Raw genomic sequence first — 23,970 nt, forward strand, 5'->3', positions numbered from 1 at the left:
CAACAGCTTACTGGTGAGGCAAGAGTTTGGACTAAAAACATTATTTTTAACATCTTTTCTTAAGCAAATTGTGGTGAACTGTTGCAGCAGACAGTGAGGAGGCAGGTGGAAGCAAGGGTGGTTGGGGAGATGAGCCATGCTAGGGCATTGTGAGGTGCAGCATGTTCGAGTTGGGGTTGCAGACCGAGTTAGTGGTATCGCTGCTGGAGATGGAGTGAGCGTTTTGGAGAGGAGTTGATGCAGAAGAGTTTCATTGCTCAACCACATAACCCTGAATGGTAGTGAGGGAGGAGGTGTAGGACAGGTGTAGCACTTGTTCTGCTTGCAAGAATAAGTGCCAGGAGGGAGATCAGTGGAGAGGGACAAATGGACAAGGGAGTCGCATAGGGAGCAATCCTTGCGGAAAGCAGAAAGTGAGAGGGAAGGAAAGATGTGCTTGGTGGTGGGATCCTGTTGGAGATGGCAGAAGTTTTGCAGAATTACGTGCTGGGCGTGGAGGCTGGTGAGGGTGGTAGGCGAGGACAAGTGGAACTCAGTCCCTGGTACAGTGCGGGAGGATGGGGTAAAAGAGATGTGCGTGAAATGGAAGAGATGTGGTTGAGGGCAGCATTGATAGTGGAGGAAGGGAAGCCCCTTTCTTTGAAAAAAGAGGACTTCTTCATTCTAGAATGAAAAGCCTCATCCTGAGAGCAGATACAGCGGAGGCGGAGGAATTGATAGAAGGGGATAGTATTTTTTACAAGTAACAGGGTGGGAAGAGGTATAGTCCAAGTAGCTGTGAGAGTCCATGGGTTTATAATAGACATCAGTGGATAAGCTGTCTCCGGAGATAGAGACAGTGAAATTGAGAAAGGGGAGGGATGTGTCGGAAATGGACCAAGTAAATTTGAGGGCAGGGTGGAAGTTGGAAGCAAAGTGGATGAAGTCACGGGTGTAGGTTGGAAGCGACTGAACTAGGGGGATAAAGCAGAGTCGAAGTATGCAGATTTGAGTTCAGTGTGGGGCACGGACAAGCTGAAACAATGGGTCTACCTGGACAAGCGAGTTTGTGGATCTTGAGTAGGAGGTAGAAACAGGGTGCGGGAATTACAAGGTTGGTGGTGGTGGATGGGAGATCTCTAGAGTCAATAAAGGTAGTGATGGTGTGGGAGAAAATGGCCTGGTGCTCCTTAGTGCGGTCCTGTTCGAGGGGTAAGTAAGAGGATGTGTCTGAAAGTTGCTGCTGGGCCTCATCAAGATAGAGGTCGGTGTGCCAGACTACTACAGCACCCCCCTTATCTGCAGGTTTGATGGCGAGGTTAGGGTTGCAACCTTAGAATTTCAAGGTTTATAATTTACACATTTTTTGATAATAAATATGCTTTGAATCTTTGATTTTTTTCGAAGGGGCCATTCCCCCATACCATGATGTTTAAGAGGGGAGTGATTAGCAAGCATTCCTGCACTATCTGCTTCACTTATCACCTCGTCTGGTGGGCACCCATCTCCTTTCATGCAGTAGTTTCACAAGTTAGTACAATGTATAATATTTTCCACATCCTGGATGTTCTATGAAGTCAAAGTCCAGTTCATTGTCATGTGCACAAGTACATGTATGCTTAAGACAGAATGGAAAAAACACACTTGCAGCTGCAGCACAGGCACATTGCATCATCTATACAGCATTCATAAAAAACATTAATTAAACATAAATTTCACATAATTTTTACAAAAAAAGCACAATTAGAACAAAAAATGTCCATTTTAGTGCAAGATGATCAACGTGGTCTTTCAGTTGCTAAACTGTCATGATTAGGGTTTTGTTAGTTGGTTCAAGACCAAAATTGTTGAAGGGAAATAGTTATCCTTGAGCCTGCTGGTGAAAAGCTTCAAACTTCTGTACGTTTTGCACAATGTTAGCTATGAATAGATGGCATGGCCCGGATGATGGGGATCTTGTATTCCTGGCATTTGAATTCCTATCACAGACTATCAAGCAACAGTCAAGATAGAATATAGAACATTACATGATGTAGACAATGATGTTGTGCGGACCATTTAACTTACTTCAAGATCAATCTCACCCTTCCTTCCCACGTAGCCCTCCATTTTTTTCTTTTATCCATGTGCCAAAAGTCTCTTAAATGTCCCTATTGTATCTGCCTCTACCGCCACTCTTGGCAGAGCACTTCCCACTCTCTGTGCTTTTTTTTAAAAAAAACTTGCCTCTGACATCCTCCCTATAGTTTCGTCCAGTCACCTTAAAATTATGCCCTCTCATATTAGCCATTGCCACCCTAGGAAAAGGATACTTTCTGAAGATACTTTTAACTGGATATCTTCAGAAGTTTGTTAGTGTTCAATGACAAGCTGAACCAAGAAAGTAGCACCTACCTTATGATTGTATTTATGTGCTGTGCCCAGTTCACATCATCCAATATGTTAATGCCAAGGAATTTAAAGCTGCTGACTCTCTCCACTGCTGATTTCCGCGCCCCCCCCCCCCCCGCCCAATATAGTCTGTCAGATTTTCACCCTCCTTTACCCTTCCTGAAGTCAATAATCAGCTCTGTAATTTCACTGGTGCACCACTCAACTAGATGTCCCGTCTCACTCTGGCAAGCTGTCTCATCTCCACCTGTGATACATCCAACAACAGTAGTATCATTGGCAAATTTGAAGCTGGCATTGGAGGTGTGTTTAGCTATACAATCATGAGTAAAACCGGGGGGGGGGGGGGTTGAAACATGCAGCCTTGCATGCACCTGTGCTGATGATCAGCAAGGTGGTGATAGTATCAATCTTCACTGAGTGGGGTCTACAGATGACAAAGTCCAAATGCAGATCCAACTACATTCATCATCTTCATCAGGTGCTGTGCCCAGTTTGAGCTTTGACTGCCATGGCCCACACACTCCTGTTTCGGGTCAAGTGGATCAATTCATTGGTATTCATTTCCAGTTCTCTGGCTGCTGTCTCCATCATCATTTGTCTTTGTCTTCCTCTTGCTTTCTTCCCTTCAATCTTTCCCATAATTACCGTGCATTCTAACTCCTCTTTCCTAATCACATGTCCAATGAAGTTATGTTGCCTTTTCATGATCTCATACATTATTTCTCTTTTTGTGTTTGCGCTGTTCATGACATCCTCGTTACATACATTTCGTCCATGATATTCTTTGCATCCTCCTCAAAAACCACATCTCTGCTGCTACAATTCGTTTCCTCATGTTACTAGATATTGTCCAGCATTCTGAGCCATATAACATAACTGGATAAACGTAACATTTCAGTACTCTGAGGCGGGTTGTCATGCCTAGTTTAGTGTTGGTCATTATACTCTTCATTTTCGTAAAGGTGGCTTTTGCCATCCCTATTCTTCTTTTAATGTCTAAGTCGCACCTGCCATCTGATGTCACCCAGCTTCCTAAGTAGTAAAAGTTCTGTACTTGTTTTATGTCTTCCCTGTTTCTTCTCAGCCTGCAGACGGGATTCTCCTTCTTTTTGGATACCACCATACATTGTCTTTTTGCAATTGATAGATAGACCCAACTACGTTATGGACTGCCAAATCTAATGTTTGTTAAAAGTCCACTTCTTGCTGGCGATCTCCATCAGACTCTCAGAACCTCAGCAGACTCTCGCGACCATGCTCCGATGCCCAAGGTCACCTGATCTGACCTCTGGATAATGAACAACCTCCAACTCTTTGGCACAATGCTCCCTGACCCAAAATTTCTGCAGCATGACCCCTTTCTCCCACCTCCAAGGGCCCTATGCTCCATGACCTACCCTGTTTCAATGACAAAGGATTGGCCTTTTTGTACATAGTCTTCATGCGGTAAGGTGGACCTGTGTACAAAGTGGCCTGCTGCCATTTCCTGTTTAAAGCATCTTATACAGAATTCTGGACCTGATTATCTTTTCAGAAGCCAAGTCCAAGTTTAGTTGATTCCATTAGCAGAAACAGCAAATTAAAAATTATTGCATTGCATACAGAGGTGTCATTTAGACCTTTGTGGATGGCAATTCAGGTTGGTAAAGGCTTTCTGTATCTTAAAACGCCACCGTGCAGCTATCTGAGCATGTTGATGTTTGCATATGATTGAAAATAAATATCATTGCACTTGATAATGTTGTTTAATTTGTATTTATTTCTAATTTGCATTTCAATCTTCAATTTTTGCCGGATACCAAATTGGATGAAGCATATGCATTCTGAACAGTCGTGGGTAGAAGTTCTTATATTTCAATTAATAATACAAAATATAACCTGATAAATTTAGCATACGTTATGTTGAGCCTGTTCAATGAATATATACTTAGAAGTTCTTCACTTTCTCCATGATTTAATTTTAAGTCAAATAGAATTGTTAAATGTATTCCCATGATCTTGTTTAAAAAGGCAATATTGGAACATTATAAATCATGAAAATATGTGAAAGTTAAATTGAGGCAGGTTATAAGATTATACAACACTGAATGTATACTGTCATACAACAAAGTTTATACAGAGTAATAGTGAGTTGCTGTTCTCTGTATATGTATTATTAAAGTTATCAGATAATGCTAATTATGAATGAACTCTTTACTCTGTTTCATTTTTAAAAGATCTTTAAAATGGTAGACTATGAAGATGAGCTTGAATTGTTGACCGTTCTGGCAGTAGCTCCAACGGACAATGAAGGGAATGCACGTCTTGATTTTTATGACAACCAAATAGGCACTTTGATTAAGAGCGTTTCATTAAAGGAACCATGGGATGTTGTAAGTATGACTAGTAATTAGTTTATGGGTTTTATGGATTGGTTCTTTAGTTGCGTGGTTGAAGTTTTACAAAAATATTTGTCTGACTTGTGGCATACCATGCACTGAACTGGGAACAGAATTAGACTATTCAGTCCATCAAGTCTGCTCCATCATTCCATTATGGCTGATCCCAGATCCCACGCAATCCCATACACCTGCCTTCTCACCATATCTTTTGATGCCCTGACCGATTAAGAAACTATCAACCTCTGCCTTAAATATGCCCATAGACTTGGCCTCCACCACAGTCTGTGGCAGACCATTCCACAGATTCACTACTCTGGCTAAAAAAATTGATCCTTGCCTCTGATCTAAAAGGTCACCCCTCAATTTTGAGGCTGTGCCCTCTAGTTCTGGATACACCCACCATAGGGTGGACATGGAGAGGATGTTTTCTATCTAGTCCTTTCAGCATTCGGTAGGTTTCAATTAGATCCCCCTGCATTCTTCTAAATTCCAGTGAGTACAGGCCCAAAGCTGCCAGACACTCCTCATGTGTTAACCCCTTCGTTCCCAGAATAATCCTTGTGAACCTCCTCTGGACTCTCTCCAATGACAACACATCCTTTCTGAGCTATGCGGCCCAAATCTGTTGACAACACTCCAAGTGCGGCCTGACTAGCTTCTTATAAAGCCTCAGCATTATCTCCTTGCTTTTGTAGTCTATACTCCTTGAAATAAATGCCAACATTGCATTTGCCTTCTTTACCACAGACTCAACCTGTAAATCAACCTTCTGTAAGTCCCATTGCACCTCCGATGTTTGAACTTTCTTCCCATTTAGGTAATAGTCCACACTATTGTTCGTCTTTACTGAAATGCATTATTGTACATTTCTACCACTATATTCTATCTGCCAATTTTTTGCCCATTCTTCCAATTTGTGTAAGTCCTGCTGCAATAGCATTGCTTCCTCAGTACTACCTACCCCTCTATCTATCTTCGTATCATCTACAAACTTTGCCACAGAGCTATCGATTCCATTATCCAAATCACTGACAAACAATGTGAAAAGTAGAAGTCCCAATACTGACCCCTGAGGAAAACCACTAGTCACTAGCAGCCAAGCAGAAAAGGCCCCCTTTATTCTCACTCGCTGCCTCCTGCCTGTCAGCCATTCCTCTATCCATGCCTGTATCTTTCCCGTAATGCCGTAGGATTTTATGGCACCTCATCAAATGCCTTCTGAAAATCTAAGTAAATGACATCCACTGCCCTGCTTGTTACTTCCTCAAATGCCTCTTAACAGATTTGTAAGGCAAAATTCCCCTTCAGAGAAACTATGCTGACTTTGACTTATTTTATCATTAGTCTCCAAGTAACCTGAAACCTCATCCTTAATAATAGACTCCAACACTTTCCCAGCCGCTGAGATTAGGCTAACTGGCCTATAATTTTCCTTCTAAAAGAGTGGAGTGACATTGGCAATCTTCCTGATCTCCACAACCATGTCAGAATCAAATGATTCTTGAAAGATCACGACCAATGCATCCATTATCTCTTCAGCAATCTCCCCCAAGACTCTGGGATATAGTCCGTCTGGTTCAGTTGATTTATCCACTTTAAGGCCTTTGAGTTTGCCTAACACTTTTTCCGTTGTAATAGCAATGGCATTCACTCCTGTTCCCTGACACTGTTGGACCTGGTACACTGCCAGTGTCTTCCATAGTGAAGTTCATCTGCAATTTCTTTGTCCCTCATTACTACCTCACCAGCATCATTTTCCAGTGGTCCAATATCAACTCTCACCTCCCTTTTACTCTATATAACTGAAAAAAAATTTAGCATCCTGCTTTATATTATTGGGTAGTTTGCCTTCATATTTCATCCTTTCCCTTCTTGTTTTTTTTTTTGTTGCCTTTTGTTTGGATTGTAAAAGCTTCCTAATTATCTAACTTCGCATTGATTTTTGCTACCTTGTATGCCTTTTCCAGGATCAATAAAGTATAACTAACTAACTAACTAACTAACTTTCCTTGGCTTTCATGCAGACTTCAACTTCCTTGTCAGCCACAGTTGCCTACCCCTGCTACAGGTTTCCCCCGCCATCCGAAGGTAGAGCGTTCCTATGAAACGGTTCGTAAGCCAAAATGTCGTAAAGCGAAGAAGCAATTACCATTTATTTATATGGGAAAATTTTGTGAGCGTTTGCAGACCCAAAAATAACCTACCAAATCATGCCAAATAACACATAAAACCTAAAATAACAGTAACATATAGTAAAAGCAGGAATGATATGATAAATACACAGCCTATATAAAGTAGAAATACTTTTCCACAATCATTACTGAACTGTTCTCCGTAGTGAAGACGTCACACAAGCGCTGTTGGCAGAAAATCTCACGCAAGCGCTGTTGGCAAGAACACTCTCTCCAGTTACCTTTAAGCTATGAAGCTGCTAAATCATACCAAATAACACGTAAAAATACACAGCCTATATAAAGTAGAAATAATGTATGTACAGTGTGGTATCACGTACGGGAATCAGGAAGATAGCTTGCCGAGCACACTGATGATGGTGTGTTAGGCTGAGTCGGAGTTTGGGTGGTGCAGTGGCCCCCACCCTTCAGGCCGCCGAGCGATACATTGCCGCGAAGCATGCAGGAATGCAGCGGTAGCGGGGAGGTACACAGCACATCTTTAAGAAAAAAGCCGAAATAAACATGCTAATTAATTAGGTGCTGCCCGACACATAATTGTCGGCCCAGATCAGTGCCGATTTCCGATTGCGTCGTCTCCGATCTGGGCCGACAATTACGTGTCGGTGGCACCTAATTAATTAGCATGTTTATTTTGGCTTTTTTCTTAAAGATGTGCTGTGTGCCTCCCGGCTACCGTTGCATTCTCCGCGTATCGGTATCTGTCCGTGGCCTGGGGGTTGGGGTGGTGGGACGCTGGGGTGTCATCTTGTCTGTTTCCATTAGAGCAGGCAGCTCATCTTCTTCTATCTCTGCCCACCTCGATGTCAAAGGTCGAGGTTCGTCAGCTGATGTGGAAGGCCTGCTTGACTGCTGAGCCTCGCTCATTTTTCTATCACACAGTTCTTTAATAAGGACTCAAACCATCCTGCAAATATCTCCTAAACCGACGTACCCTTTTAAAATTAAAGTCGTACTTTATCATTACTCATTGTTATCAATTGTTATCCTTTTTTCTTCCAATTGCATCAGCTCTTCACCTGTCAGTTCTTGGTGATGGACCTCTTCAACATCATGTTCATCAGCTTCCTCAAGCCAAACTCACTTTGTCCTTACTTCGTTCACCACGATCGAAACGCTTAATTATGTCTAGTTTTATGCTAACTGTAACACCCTTACGAGCTCTTTCAGGCTTTTCCGATACCATAAAACTCATCTTGCAAACGGCTGCTCACAGGCATGTGTCTAAGCAAAGCAGTTCCGAATCAGGGGGAGAGCGGCTGCTCGGGGCGCGCGCTGCCTTTTGTCGCGCGCTGAATTTTTTTTCGTAACGAAAACACCTTCTGAAAGCGAAAACAGTACTAATGTAGGTCTTTCGTAACAGTGAGGTTTCGTAAAGCGAATGTTCGAAAAACGGGGGACACCTGTATTTGAGAACAAATTCTTCTGTGGGACATATCTATCCTGCACCTTGTGAACTATTCCCAGAAACTTTAGCCATCTCTGTTCTGCTATCATCCCTGCCAGTATCCTCCTCTAGTCCACCTAGGCAGGTTCCTCTTTCATGCCTCTTTAATTCCCTTTATTCCATTGTGATACTGATACATGTGACTTATCCTTCTCCCTCTCAAATTGCAATGTTATTCAATCATATTATGATCACTGCCTCCTAAGGGTTCCTTTACATTAAGCTCCTTAATAAGATCTGTGTTATTACACAACACCCAATCTAAGATAGCCTTTCCCCAAGTAGGCTCAACCACAAATGGCTCTAAAAAGCCATCTCATAGGCATTCAACTAACTCTCTCGCTTGCGATCTGACACCAACTTGATTTTTCCAATCCTCTTGCACGCTGAAATCCCCCATTACAGTTGTGTCATTACCCTTATTACATGCCTTTTCCAGCTCCCTTTGCAATCTCAGCCCCACATCTTGACTACCATTTACAGGTCTGAATATGATTCCCATAATGTTTTTTTCCTTTGCAGTTTCTTAACTCCACCCACAAAGATTGAACATTCTGTGACCCTGTCACCTCTATCTAAAGATGTAATTCCATCTCTTACCAACAGAGCCACCCCACCACCTATGCCTTCTGCCTGTCGTTCAGATTCGAAGTATATCCTTTGATGTTAAGCTCCCGGCTATGCCTTCTTTCAGCCACGACTCAGTGAAGCCCACAACATCATACCAATCAATCTGTAATTGCACCACGAGTTCGTCCACGTTATTCCGAATGCTGTGCGCATTTAAATACGGTGCCTTCAGTCCTGCATTATTCCCTGTTTTGAATTTTGCCTCTGTGGTACAACATAACTCTTTGTCTGCATTTGTACCCAGTCATTGGCTTGTCCTTCCTTACATTCATGTTGCATCCATAATCTACCTGTAAACCTGCTGGCTCGTCCTCAGCTCTATCATACTGGTTCCCATCGCTCTACCATATTAGTTTAAACCACTCCTAACAGCTCTCGTAATCCTGCCCACAATATGTGGGTCCCTCTCGGATTCAAGTGAACAAGCATTTCCTCAATCAAAACAAAGAAGTTAAAAAGCACTTTTATGTGCTTCTTAATAACTGATCAAAGTATCACTAATTGAGCCCCAGGTGCTTTGCTTGCTCACACTCGTAACCTTCAATAGTGATGTATGTATATGTATGTAGATGTAGGTTGGACTTGGAGAAGCAAAATATTTCATTATAATGAAGTTAATTTCTAATATAAATTTAATACTTTCTATTATTCTGAATATGAATGAACATCAGTTTTCAAATCACCACAGCACATTACAGGCCCTTCAGCCCACAATATTCTGGGTGTCAACTTCAGATGCTACTTCTACAGCTGAATATGGACTAGTACTAAATATTTACTCCACAGTAAATCAAAAAGGGGCATCAAAAATATTTTTAAACGATTGCTTATTAGACAAATAACAGCCACTATATTAATTTGTAGGAATGGTACTGTAAAATGTTAGCATAGATAAGGTTGACTGAGGTAATGGAATGATAGCGATTATTATCTCAAAGAATTATTGGATCTTACACCATTTAAAACATTGCTGATTTTACAATCAGGCTGTTATGTGAAAAGACAAATGAAAAAGATCAAAGTAAAATCTGAATAGAGGTCCTAAATATGAGCAAATTTACTTGGCTGAGAGTGATCTGATAAAATTAAACTAGAAAGTACAGCTTGAAGATGTCAGAACAATGGAACGCTTTCAAGAAGGAAGAGTTGGGTGGATAGGTTAAGACTATTTTCTTTACTACAGAGGAGTTGGGGGTAAATACTGTATGACTGTGATGTATAGGTAAATTGGAAGGAGCTTTTTCTCCTCTGAGTGGGAGCCAAAAAAGGGGCATTGATTTAAATTTAATAGAAATAGAGAAGAGATTATATTTTTTCTTACCCAAAGGAACCAGGGACCTGGTTTATTGCCACAAAGGGTGGTAAAAACAAATATACAACAGCGATTTTCTCCAATCCGTCTAATTCTATCCACTCTTCCGGTTATTTTCAATCTTTGGTTAGGTATGGATTTTGCATAAAATTTGATGTGGCTACATATTCCACATTTCTAATTGCATTCTAAAGAAAATGGTCATCATATTTGTAAAAGTATTTTGATGTACACTTGGAAGAGCAGCAACATGCACATCTATAGACCCGGTAGGGGAAATTAGACTAGATGGTTTGTTTTACACAAAGAGCTATGTGGCCACTGAGTCAAATATTCAATAGTTCTCTGACAGGTTTTTGCCAAAACCAGTTTACTGTCATCAGTCATAGAAGTTACAGCACAATAACAGGCCACGTGCTTAAAAATATACATTTTCTCCACATCTGTCTAATCCTATCCACTCTTCCTATTATTTTCAATCTTTGATTAGATATGGATTTTGCTTAAGATTTGATGTGGCTACATATTCCACATTTGTAATTGCACTCTAAAGAAACTTGGTCCAACCATACTTTTTTATTGTGGAATCATTTTATATGGTCACCATCTCGCTGTTTCATAATGCTTACTAACAACTGTAAACTTCCAGATCAGGGACTATTTGTGACCCTGCAGCTTCCAGGGAAAATACTAAGAGCAGAAATACAGAACAGCCTATTTATCCAGAGATCCTACCTGACTTATCAATTTACACCACCTTCTCATTTCTCTCCTCCATCCTTCTCTTCAGTTCAAGTGACAAGAGTTTCAATTTCAAATCTTTACCAACTTTAAAACATACCAGCCCCGGGGTGGCGACTGCTCACTTGTGGCACCCCGGTGGTGACCATGTCGGGAGCGTGGGCCGAGTCCACGCTGAGGCATGAATCTGAAGAAATGACATCTCCTCTCATTCAGAAATCTGAAGTTAGCAGAGCAGCTCGGCGGTACAGCCCTGTAGAGATGCAACCATTGAAGACAGCTGGGTCAACTATTTCAAACCTGCCAGTAGTTGACTGAGCTGAAGCTCATATATTCCATGAATTCTACACTCTACAGACTAGAGTTTGCCCTGTAAAGAAAAGTGAAATATCTAATATCTTATCATCACTTCGACTTCCCATAATGGTAACAACTCCAGAAGCATCAATGTATCAAATTTCATCTGAGTTGGATGAGATTGAAACAGATCAATTCACTAAGCCGAGGATTGATTTCAAGACTATTGGTTCACCAGGAAACTTTACCGAGGACCTAACTCTTAGTGCAGCCATGCTGAATGAGGATGATCCAGGCGTAACTGCATCAGTCCACTTGTTCCCAGAGTTCTTGCATTCTTTCTTGAGTCATTCGTCTAGACCTATCTGTGATCTCATTTAATCTTATGAAGCCATTTGTAATGAACAGGTTAAAATGCTTCAGAAGATTGTGAATCGTGCAACCCCTGGACAGCAGAAACAGCCAGTGTTCTTTGGTTCCTTCAGCAAGAGATGATCACTTGGCGTTTAATTGGCTCTCTTTACAGGGATAGAGTTGAATCTGGTGGGGAAGAGGGGTTGATGTTTAATGTATCTGTACCAAATGTAACTGAAAGGACCATTGTAGAAATGCTTTTCTAGCGAGATTCACTGATCCGTCACAGCCAGATTGTTGTAGACTGCTTGGAAAGTATTGCTCGAGATGAGGCTGGAGATTTTGCAGAGAACATTGAATTTTATGCAAAATCTGTAGACTGGGAAAATACACTGCATGTGTTGAAACAACAAAGATCTGGGATCTCTGGATTTTCAAGGCCACTTGTGACTGAGCTGGATCCAGATGCTCCTATAAGACAGAGAATGCCTCTTGCTGATTTGGATCGGGAGGATGATGCCAGATTCATGAAATATCTTTTTGCTCTTACACGACTGGTATGACTGATAAGGCTCAGCGACTCTGTGAACGTTGTGGTCAGGCTCGGAGAGCAGCAACACTGGAAGGCTGGAAACTGTACCATGATCCAAACCTTAATGGTGGAGCAAAGCTTGAAACTGTAGAAGGAAACCCATACAGAAGTGTTTGGAAGGCTTGTTGTTGGAAGATGGCAGAAGATGAACGTTTTAACCGATATGAATGAGCAATCTATGCTGCTGTAAGTGGAAACCTCAGACAGTTCCTTTCAGTTTGTGATACTTGGGAAGACTGTGTTTTGGCATACTTAAGAGTTATGGTAGACAGCCTTGTGGAACAAGAAATCGGTTCACTGAGTACTATGAGTGAATTGGAAGAATTACCTAAAGAGTACATGGAAGCAAGTTGGACACCAGAGGCAATATTTGAAGAACTGTAAGCAATAGACAAAAGGCAAGTTTTGGAGGAGAATAAAGCTCATTATCACTTCATTCAGAAATACATCATCTTGGGAGATACTGATGGTATGTTGGATGAATTTCAGGATTGGCCTACAAAGTGTAGATTAGTTCTTCCTCCTCACCTCCTTCGATTCATGACGCCTCTTGTGCTGTTCTTCTGGAATTTGGGCATGCCAACAAAGGAGGAGGTTTGTATAGACATTATAAAAATTTATATTGAGTCTCTAATCAAAATGAAGCACACAGATTTGATAGCATTTTATGTAAGACACTTGCCACATCAGATGGGTATTGCTCAATATTCAACATTCTTGGAGACTGTCACAGAGACTGAACAAAGGAAACGTTGTCTAGATCTTGCAAGAGAGGCTGGTCTAGATGTAGCAACTGTGACAAAGTCTGTGGTGGAAAGCATCAGGAAGAAAGATGCCAAGGACTTTGCTTACCATGACCAATCACCATCTCTGGATACTGCCACCACAAAAGAAGATCGCTTGAAGATCAATGTTATTGAATGGTTGATGTTTGATCCTGCACAAAGGGCAGAAGCACTAATCCAAAGCAATGCGATAATGAAGAAATTCTTGGCTTCTAAGAAACATGAAGCATCTAAAGAGGTGTTCAGCAAAATCCCACAGGATTCTGTAGCTGCAGTGTATGCAAACTGGGAAAATTATGGAAAGGAAGTCATGCTTCCAGCAGTGGATGAAAATGCTGTCCGCGAACATTTGTGCATACAAGATTATCTGGAAGCTCATGAAAAATTTAATGAATGGTTCAAAGTGAAGCAATCTGCTCCACAAGAGCCCACCATTACTGAAAATGCAAGTTTCACAGAAACGGTGGCTCATGAGCACAAGCAGAAAAAGTTCAAGATGGATTATAAAAGATGGAGTGACAATTTGGAAGAATTGACCAATGAAACAGAAGAGAAGATCTCTAATGTCTTGCTTTTTGTAAATAGAGGATGGTTGGTTGATATCAGAGAGAATACTGAAGAAGATGTTGAGCGCAGTCATCAGTTAAACTTGTATTGCACAGCACAAAGCAATACTAACGGCGTTTAAAGCTGGCTGATGTGATTGCATCCGAACAGCACAAGCTTTATCAAATATTCACAAAAGAAGAAATGATAAAGTTTTTGCGGCTGTTGAGAGAGTCATCACTCATGCTATTGGATCAGAACCTTGATCCTCTGGGGTATGAATTACAACCCTAGAGGTTATCTGAAATAGATGTGAAAAGGTATGATTACGTAAAATGGGAGTCCAATTTCTGTTGAGGTAACTTCACAATTTCTCACCCACCACATTTGCTTCTCCATTTCAAAAAGTTGTATTTTCTTTAACTGGAAATGGTCAATATTTAGATTTATTTTATTTACACTCTAATTTTTGATAACATCTTGTACCGTCTTACTGAATGCACTGGTTTGTTCTTTAATTATAAATCAATAAAGTTTCAAGTTGTAGTAAAAAAAAACTAGCCTCTCTGCTGTACCCTTTAAATTGATGTTAGATCCATTTAACTATTTTACTTATCTGCCCAGACCCTGAATTGATGTATTAATGTTATTTATTTATTGAGATACAGCGCAAAATAGGTCCTTCTGGCTGTCCAGCAACCCCTGATTTAATCTTAACCTAATCACAGGACAATTTACAAGAATCATTTAACCTACCAACCTACCATCAATCTATGTCTCTGGACTGCGGAACGAAACTAGAGCACCCCCAAGGAAACCCACTTGGTGTTGGGGAGAACATACAACTCCTTACAGGCAGCAGTGGGAATAATGAACCCGGGTGGCTGATACTCCAAAGTGTTTTGCTAACCACTACGCTATTGTACCGACCAAGGATTTTTAGATTACCTCAGTAAAGAAGTCCTGAGCAATCTTTCATCAAGCTTACAGTTAGTGAGATCAGTTGTACAGATGATGCCTTTACAATACTGTAAACTAATACAGCCTTCTCACTACAGATTAGCAATCATTTACAATCTTACTCATTCAATGGATTAATTTGGATACTCTGTGGTAGAATGATAGAAGGAAAAGGCATTTACGTGTAACTTCCAAATGGTGTTTCACGGAAATTTTGCTTCTAATTTTCAGACCTACAATCATCAACTGTTCTTCGACAGAGATACGATAATACATATAGAACAGCTGGCACATCGAATATTTTGCTGTCACGTTTACAAACTGGTTCAGTGTTCTGAAGATGGAAATAAAAGATAAACAGAACTGGATATATCAGCTTATATTGCAATAAACATTGTTTCCTCTCACATTTGTGCAAATGTAATTAGAAGATTTAAGCTGGTCAGTAGTGGAAATTAACATATAAACATTCTAGGTAACTTCAACTATTTTATTTGAAATTACCTAGAATATTTATATGTCGATTCCTACTCGTACAATCTTTGCAACATCTCCATAATTTAAATCGGGAAATCAGACATTTTAAATTAATGGTGAACAGCATAGCAAAATGACTGAATTGTGTAATAAAGTATTTCAAATAATGTCCTGAAGCATAATTATTGTAAAGAGAGACACAAGAAACTGCAGTTGCTGGAATCAGAAGCAAGATCTGCTGGAGGGACTCAGCGGGTGAGAGCATCAGTGAAGGTAAATGCTCAGTTACTATGTTCATCTGGTCAGAAAGATGGGGGAGGGTAGGTTTAACCAGTACAAAAACAACTGAGGGGAAGGGGTGGACAAAGAGCTGGCAAGTGATAGGTGGAGGGGTGATAGGCAGATGGAGGAGGGACTAGTGGAAATGATGACAGAGGCTGGAGGGTGATAGGTTGGAGGCAGCAAAATGAGTGCAGATGATGGAATCTGACAGGAAAGGCAGGTGGAGCATGGAACAAAATGAGGGAGGTGGTGTGAGGGGAATTGTTGAATTGTTGGGGGAGGAAGGGTAAGAAACGGTGTGGGGTGGGGGGGTTTAGAAAGAATACCTGTTGGGTAAGTTAGGTCAAGGGCCAATACTGGAGGTGGTCTGTCCTGGGTTTGGAAGCCAGCCTGTGTGTGAGGGAGTGGATGGGTGAGAGTGGGAAAGGCACTTGTTTTGCAGTTTTTGTCTTGTTTTGCTCTGCTGCTGCTGCTGCTGCTGTTGTAATTCCTGCTTTTGTTGTTCTGCTGAACATTGTGAGCATGCTAAGTTGACAACAGAATGTTTGATGACACCCACAGGCTGCCCCCAGCACATCCTTGAGTCTCTGAGTTGTTAATGCAAATGACGCATTTCAGTGCATGTTTCGATGTACATGTGACAAATAAATCTGAATCAGAAATGGATAGGTCAGAAGGAGAGAGAGGAAAAAAAAGAACGGGTTACAGGAATTTGGAGAATTCCTAGGGTTGTAGACTACCCAGGAGGAATACGAGCTGCTGTTCCTCTAGTTTGCTCACCCAATGGAAGAGATTGAGTGCAGACGGGTCATGTGGAAAATGGGAGGGGAATTAAACTGGCGAGCAACCAGGAGCTCTAGATGGCCTTACTGAACAGAATACAGGTGCTTGGCAAGGTGGTCTTGGTTTCACTGGTGCAAAGAAAGACACATTTGGAGCACCAAATGCAATAAACAAGGTTGGAGGCAGTGCATGTGAATCTCTGCCTCACCTGGAAGGCATTTTAGGGCCCTTGGTAGTGGTGGTGGTGGTGGTGTTGGTGAAATAAGTGTTACAGGGGCATGGGCCTGGGTAGGACTGTATAAGGAGGAATAATTGAAATCAGAGAATCATGGAGAGAGTGATCCCAGCAGAAAAGGAGCAGGGAGGAGAAATGTGGCTGCAGTTGCTGGCAGAAATGACAAAGAATGATGTGCTGGATGTGTAGACTGATGGGTTGAAAGAAGTAGGAGAATTCTATCCCTATTCTGTCTGGAGGGAGGTGTGGTAAGAGCAAAAATGCATGAGATAGAGCCAAGGGCACCATCAACCATGGTTGGTAGTTTGGCAGGGAGAGAGGGTAGACACACATTTTCTGAAAAAGTGAGAATATCTCAGATGTTCTGGAGTGGAAGGAATCATCTTGAAAACAGATGTACTGGAGGTGGAGAAACTGAGAAAGGACTAGCATCCTTAGCGGGAGAAGGTGCAGTCAGGGTAGTTGTGGGAGTTTATTTAGGACTGAACTAAGGAAAAAATCTCTGAAATTCCCTTCCACAGAGATATTAGCAACATTCAAAATGAAGACTGACATATTTCTGTACATTAAAGGAATCAAATATACAGGATCAGGGAAGGAAAACCATAATCCTGTTGAATAACCTATTGCTGCTCCTATTTTTATCAGAGCAACACAAAAAAACAGAATAACTCAGTGGGCCAGGTAGCATCAATTGAAGAAAATGGACAGTCAATATTTCAGGTCAAGACCCTTCCTTCCTCTGGACCAACATTGCACTTTAGAGTTTACTTTCAAGGCCAATGTGTTCTAGCTCCTTCACAACTCATAGAACAACCCAGAAATAAATAACTACATAAAATACAAAAAATTAATATTTAATGTTCTTCATATTCTTGGGGAACAAATAAACCTTCCCTAAGTACTGAGTCATACATTTTTATTGTTCTATTTTAATATCAAAGTACTTTTTGCAGAGCAGCATTATCATAGGGGCAGTAATTATTTATCACAAAAAAGTTACCTTGTTTTGACAGTTCACTGTTTCGCAGTCTGAAACTTTTGCAATTGTTTAAACAGTGTAATAGTGCCCCATTATGGCAGAAAATCCATAAGGTGATCTGGAAAAAAAGTTTCTAAAATGAATAAAATCCACAAAATTGAAAGAGATTTAGGAAATGCCACACAGTTGCTTTTATTCACTAACTGCCTTAACAGGTCTACAGTGGACACAATCTCACTGGCTCTGCACTCTGCTTTGGTGCACCTAGACAACAGCAAGGTATACCTCATACCACTGTTGATTGATTACAACTTGCCCTTCAACACCATCTTTCACTTAGTACTAATAACTAAACTTCAAAACCTGGGGCTCTGCACTTCTGTCTGCAAATGAATTCTTGACTTCCTCATTGGATTTTGTAATTTATAGAATTTTAGGTCTTTGCACTGCTGCTGTAAAACAACAAATTTCACAAAATACATGAGTGAAAATAAATCTGATTCTGATACAGTATTCAATAATTCTCAGAACTGAATCCATTATTTCATGGAGCTACTTACATTAACATTTTAGGAGGCACTACCCAGCTAATTACCACCCTATCAGCCTACTCTCAATCATGAGCAAAGTAATGGAAGGGGCTATCAACAATGCTATCATGCAGCACCTACTTGGTAATAACCTGCTTACAGATGCCCAGTTTGGTTTCCATCAAGGCCACTCAACTCCTGACCTCATCATCTCCTTGGTGCAAACATGGACCAAAGAGTTAAATACCAGAGGTGAGGTGAGATTGATAGCCCTCGACATCAAGGCAGCATTTGACCAAATATGGCACCAAGGTGCCCTAGCTAAAACGGAGTCAATGGGAATTAGGGAGAAACCCTCTGCTGTTTGGAATCATACCTGACACAAATGAAGATGGTTGTGGTTGCAAGTCAATCATCTCATCCTCAGAATATCACTGTAAGATCTCTTCAGGGAAGTGTTCTAGGACCAACCATCTTCAACTGCTTCATCAATAACCTTCCTTCCATCATAAGATCAGAAGTGGGGATGTTCGCAGATGACTGCACAATGTTCTGCACCATTCGTGACTCCTCAGACAGTGAAGCAGTTCATACCCAAATGCAGCAGGACCTGGACAATATCCAGGCTTGGGCTGACAAGTAACATTCGAGCCATGCAAGTACCAGGCAATGACTATCTCCAACAAGAGAGGCCCTAACTATTGTCCCTTGACATTTGGTGGCATCATCATCACTGGATGTCCTACTATCAACGTCCTGGGGGTTACCTTTGACAGGAAACTGAACTGGTCTAGCCATATAAACACCATGGCTACCAGAACAGGTCAAAGACTAGGAATCCTGCGGTGTGTAAATAACCTCCTTCCTCCCCAAAGCCTGTCCACCATCTACAAGGCTCAGGTCAGGAGTGTAATGGAATACTCACTACCCACCTGGATGAGTGCAGCTGCATCAACACTCAAGAAGCTTGACACCAACCAGTACAAGGCAGCCCACTTGATTGGTACCCCTTCCTACAGGTAGTGCAATTGTCTCATGGCTCCAGCAAACCAGATTTGATTCTGACCTCAAGTGTTGCCTGTTGAGTTGCATGGTGCCCCCATGATCGAATATGTTTTCCCTGATATTCCAGTTTCCTCTTACATCCCACACATGTGATGGTTGTTAACTTAATTGGTTATTATAATTTGATCCCAGTGCAGGTGTTGGTAGGGGAACTGGGGGAATCTATTCGGTATGTGCAGCGCCCCAAAGAATATTTACCAAAGAAGAAGCTGCAATGTATTTGCACTTTCCTCAATTTAACAAACAGCATTCAATCATAACCAAAGGAATATTGGAGACCATTTTGTGGAATTCCTCAAAACAATCTCCACATGGCATCTGAGGCTTCTGCTACCATGGTCCTTTATTTCTTCATTCAGCTCCTTCCTGATACCATTTGTTCCATCATCCTGCACTTCCTACCTATCATGGACATTGTAAGCTCAAGTAAACAGTATCTTATTTTTGACTAGACATATTACAATCTACTTGGCTCAATATTAAAACTACATTTTCAGCTGTTTTGCTTTTTTAAATATTAATTTTTACTTTACAAAAGGCATATATATCAATACCTTTATTATTCTATATACAATATAGAATCTCAAAAAAAATTATTTACAATGCCACTACTTTTTCTTACCAAGGACTATCTTATACCAGTTTTATATATATGTGTCTATTATATATAGACACACACACACAGAGAGTTGCAAGAAAAAGTGAACCCTTTATAATTACCTGGTTTTCTGCTTCAATTACTCATAAAATGTGATCTGATCTTCATCTAAGTCACACTAATAGAAAACACAATCTACCTAAACAAATAACACACAAACAATTTTACTTCTTCTCATCAATACTGAGTACACAATTTAAACAATCTGGGTTCAAAAAAGTATGGGAACCTCTGGGGTAATGCCTTCGACAAAACCTATTTGGAATCAGGTGTTCCAATCAATGAATGCTGAAGGAGGTGAAAAAGAATACAAGGGTAAAGTAAAAGACCTGCAGAAATCTAGAACTCGTTTAAGTCTCTGTTCATGTGCCCACTATAAGAAAAACACTGAACAAGAATGGTGCTCATGGAAGGACACCACGGAAGAAACCACTACTTTCCAAACAAAAACATCGCTGCAAGTCTCAAGTTTGCAAAAGACTTCCTGGATGTTTCACGATCCCTCTGGGACAATGTTCTGTAGATAGATGAGATAAAAGTGGATCGTTTTGGCAGAAATGCACACCACTATGTTTGGACAAAAAAGGGCACTGCACACCGACACTAAAACCTCATTCCAGCTGTGAAGCATGATGGAAGGAACATCATAATTTGGGGCTGCTTTGCTGCCTCAGGGCTTGGACAACTTGCATTCGTTAAGGGAACAATGAATTCAAAATTGCATCAAGACATTTAACAGTAGAATGTCAGGGTAGCAGTCAATCACCTGAAGCTTAATAAAAATTGGATGATGCAACAAGACAATAATCTAAAACACAAGAGTAAATCAACAACAGAATGGTTTTTTTAAAAAAAAAAGAAAATTTGTGTTTTGGTCCCGACCTTAACCCAATTGAGGTGCTGTGGTATGACCTGAAGAGGGCTGCCCATGTAAGGTATCCCAGACATATTGATGAACTGAAACAGTTTTGTTTGGAGGAATGGTCTACAATTCCTCCTTGCTGTTGTACAAGTCTGATCAGCATCTGCAAGAAACATTTGGTGGAGGTTATTGCTGCTAAAGGAGGTTATACCAGTTATTAAATACAAGGGTTCACGTACTTTTTCCAGCCTGGACTGTGAATGATTAAACAATATGTTCAATAAAGACATGAAAAGTACAATTGTTTGTGTGTTATTAGTTTAGGGAGATTGTGTTTGCCTATTATTGTGACTTGGATGAAGATCAGACCACATTTTATGAGTAATTACTGCAGAAAACCAGATATTTGCAAAGGGTTCACAAATGTTTTCTTGCAACTGTATATACAGTATAAATATTCTGGGCAGGTGGACTTGGAAGTCTCAAGGCCCGAGTCCTGGAAGAAATTCTAAATCCATGAGCATGTCAGGAAGATGACTCCTAAGACGACCTGCTAGAAGAATGCCTCAGACAGCAGGCAGGGGCATGGAGATGGAAGTGGGTGAAGCAGAGCCAGAGGACCAGAGGCCATGGCAGTACAAGCCACTACATGGGATGCACCATTGCCAGATATCAGGTGGCTGACATAAGAAGTCCTACTGATGGCTGGAAATGGCAGGGCTCCGGGACAGCACTGAGGCGCTGCTCATGGCTGCACAAGAACAGGCGCTGAGTATAAGAGCAATAGAACCAGGGGTCTATCACACCAGACGAGACTGAAGATGCAGACTCTGCAAGGAATCCACTGAAACTATCCAGCACAGAGTAGCAGGGTGCAAGATACACTGAACAGCACTACCAAGTTGCAGGAATTACATACAGGAACATCTGCACTGAGCATGGATTCAATACTCCCAAGTCCAAATGGGAAATACCTGAGAAGGTAGTGGAGAATGACAGAGCTAAGATCCTGTGGGGTTTCCAAATACAGACTGATAAGCAGGTATTGGTCAATCAACCAGACATAGTAATATTGGACAAGGAAAAGAAGAAAGCAATAGTAAAAAATGTGGCCATCTTGAATGACAGTAACATCAGGAAGAAAGAATATGAGAAGCTGGAGAGATAGCAGGGCTTGAAAGAACAGATAGAAGGGATGTGGATGCTAAAAGCCAGAGCAATCCTGCTGGTGATAGGACCACTTGGAGCTGTGACACCTGGGTTGGGAGAATGGCTCCAACAAATCCTGGGAAGGACATCTGAGATCTCGGTCCAGAAGAGTGTCTTTTCGGAACAGCAAGGATACTGTGCCGAACCCGCAAGCTCCCAGTCCTCTGGTAGAGGACCTGAGATTGAGGGAAAAATACACATACAGTACACACAACCCCTCAGAGGCGAGGAAAAAGAAATATATAAAATCCTTGGCTTCTCTCCATATTTGTCCTTGAAACTATCATACTAAGACATGGTGTTATTTTTTAAATGATTTTCTTTCTGAATTACAACTATTCTGTATTCAAGGCAATTCAGGACAGCAGAGGGTTGCTAGATCCATTTAATAATACTATATATTGAAAAGAAAATCTCAAATGGAGATTCTACAGATAGACAGGACTGTTTAAATAATTTAGTAAGTGTGCTGAGAAGATAGTGGCTGACTTGTTTTCTGCTGGTGATGTTGCTATTGGCAACAACTTAGAATCTGCAACGTAATCATAAGGTCACTGTTCAGCAACATCTTAGTCAAACCAATTTTGATAGAAAGGATATGCACAAGTACTTAAGACTTTATAAAATACCACCACCATTTTCTTTCCCTTTGTTCAGAGAATAAAAATAGAAAAAAAGGGTCAATTGCAAAGAACAAAGTATTTTTCATCAAGTGAATTTATCTCTTTATCATATTAATAATAAAAAAAGATTAATTTTCCTTTTAGCAAAATTGTTAGTGACACTTTCAGAATGAACAAATGGTATGCAATCAGAAATACAATAATTGACAACAGGTTCCTTTTTGCCTTTAGTTGCTATGAGTTCAGGATTACACTATTTTATGTACAGAATGTATTACCAAAGCCAGCAATGGGACTGGTAAGACAATGATTAAATTAATGGATTAATAATATGCAGACAGGGGTTCATACTTGTTATGATTTGTAACTCCAAAACAAAAAAACTAATTGAAGGAAAAACGAGGGAGCCAGTAGATGCATGGAAGTAGTTTCTTTAATTCACGCAGGACACACAGTTACAACATTATGGCGTAATTATATATACCATTCACGTATGTTTACATACAACCCATAATAAATCATGTAAACAAACAAATAATGCTTAATCAAACAATACAATTACAATATTACCCAAAAATTGCTCCAATACACACACACACACACACACACATACCATAAGACATAGGAGCAGAATTAGACTATTTGGTCCATTGAGTTGGCTCCACCATTCAATTACGGCTGATCCTTTTTCTCCCCTCCTCAGCCCCAAACCCTGGCCTTCTCCCCGTAACCTTTGATGCTGTGGCCAATGAAGAACCTAATCAATCTCCACCTTAAGTACACCCAATGATCTGGTCTCCACAGCTGCCTGTAGTAACAAACACCACAAATTCACCACCCTCTGGCTAAAGAAATTTCTCCGCATCCCCGTTTTAAATGGACGCCCCTCTATCCTGAGGCTATGGTCTCTTGTCTTAGACTCTCTTACCATGGGAAACATCCTTTCCACATCTACTTTGTCTAGGTCTTTCAACATTCAAAAGGTTTCAATGAGATCCCCCTCATCCTTCTAAATCCCATAGCCATCAAACATTCCTCATATTATAACCTTTTCATTCCTGGAATCATCCTTGTGAACCTCCTCTGAACCTCCTCCATTGCCAGCATGTCTTTTCTTAGATAATGAGCCCAAAACTGTTCACAATACTCAAGGTTAAGCCTCACCAGTGCCTTATAAAGCTTCAGCATCACCCCCTGCTCTTATATTCTAGACCTCTTGAAATTAATGCTAACATTGCATCTGTCTTCCTTACCACCAATGCAACCTGCAAGTTCACCCTTTGAAACAAGGACTCCCAAGTCCCTTTGCATCTCAGATTTTTGGATTTTCTCCCCGTTTAGAAAATAGTCTGCACATTTATTTCTTCTACTAAAGTGCATGGCCATGCATTTTCCAACATTGTATTTCATTTGCTACTTTCTTGCCCTCTCTCCTAATCTGTCTAAGTCCTTCTGCAGCCTTCCTGTTTCCTCAACACTACTTGCCCCTCCACCAAACTTTGTATCATCTGCAAACTTGGCAACAAAGCCATCTATTCCATCATCTAAATCATTGACATACAGCATAAAAAGCCGTCCCAACACCAACCCCTGTGGAACACCACTAATCACTGGCAGCCAACCAGAAAAGAAAAGATCCTTTTATTCCCACTTG

General features: G+C 40.9%; 1 protein-coding gene and 1 pseudogene across 3 annotated transcripts in view; both read left to right on the forward strand.

Moving 5' to 3' along the window:
- dcaf17 (ddb1 and cul4 associated factor 17) overlaps positions 1–15,244 on the forward strand; it is a 66,345-nt gene extending 51,101 nt beyond the window's left edge. For all 3 annotated transcript variants that reach the window (XM_072261929.1, XM_072261928.1, XM_072261927.1), the window contains exons 15-16: positions 4,590–4,745; positions 14,842–15,244. In XM_072261929.1, the coding sequence (XP_072118030.1) occupies positions 4,590–4,745; positions 14,842–14,967 (282 nt within the window). In that variant the 3' untranslated portion in view covers positions 14,968–15,244. The remainder of the gene's footprint in view (positions 1–4,589; positions 4,746–14,841) is intronic.
- Positions 10,729–14,038, forward strand: LOC140199593 (nuclear pore complex protein Nup107 pseudogene; annotated as a pseudogene).
- Positions 15,245–23,970: the final 8,726 nt, after the last annotated feature.

The sequence above is a fragment of the Mobula birostris genome, chromosome 6 (genome assembly GCF_030028105.1).
Source record: "Mobula birostris isolate sMobBir1 chromosome 6, sMobBir1.hap1, whole genome shotgun sequence".
NCBI classification, from domain to species: Eukaryota; Metazoa; Chordata; class Chondrichthyes; order Myliobatiformes; family Myliobatidae; genus Mobula; species Mobula birostris.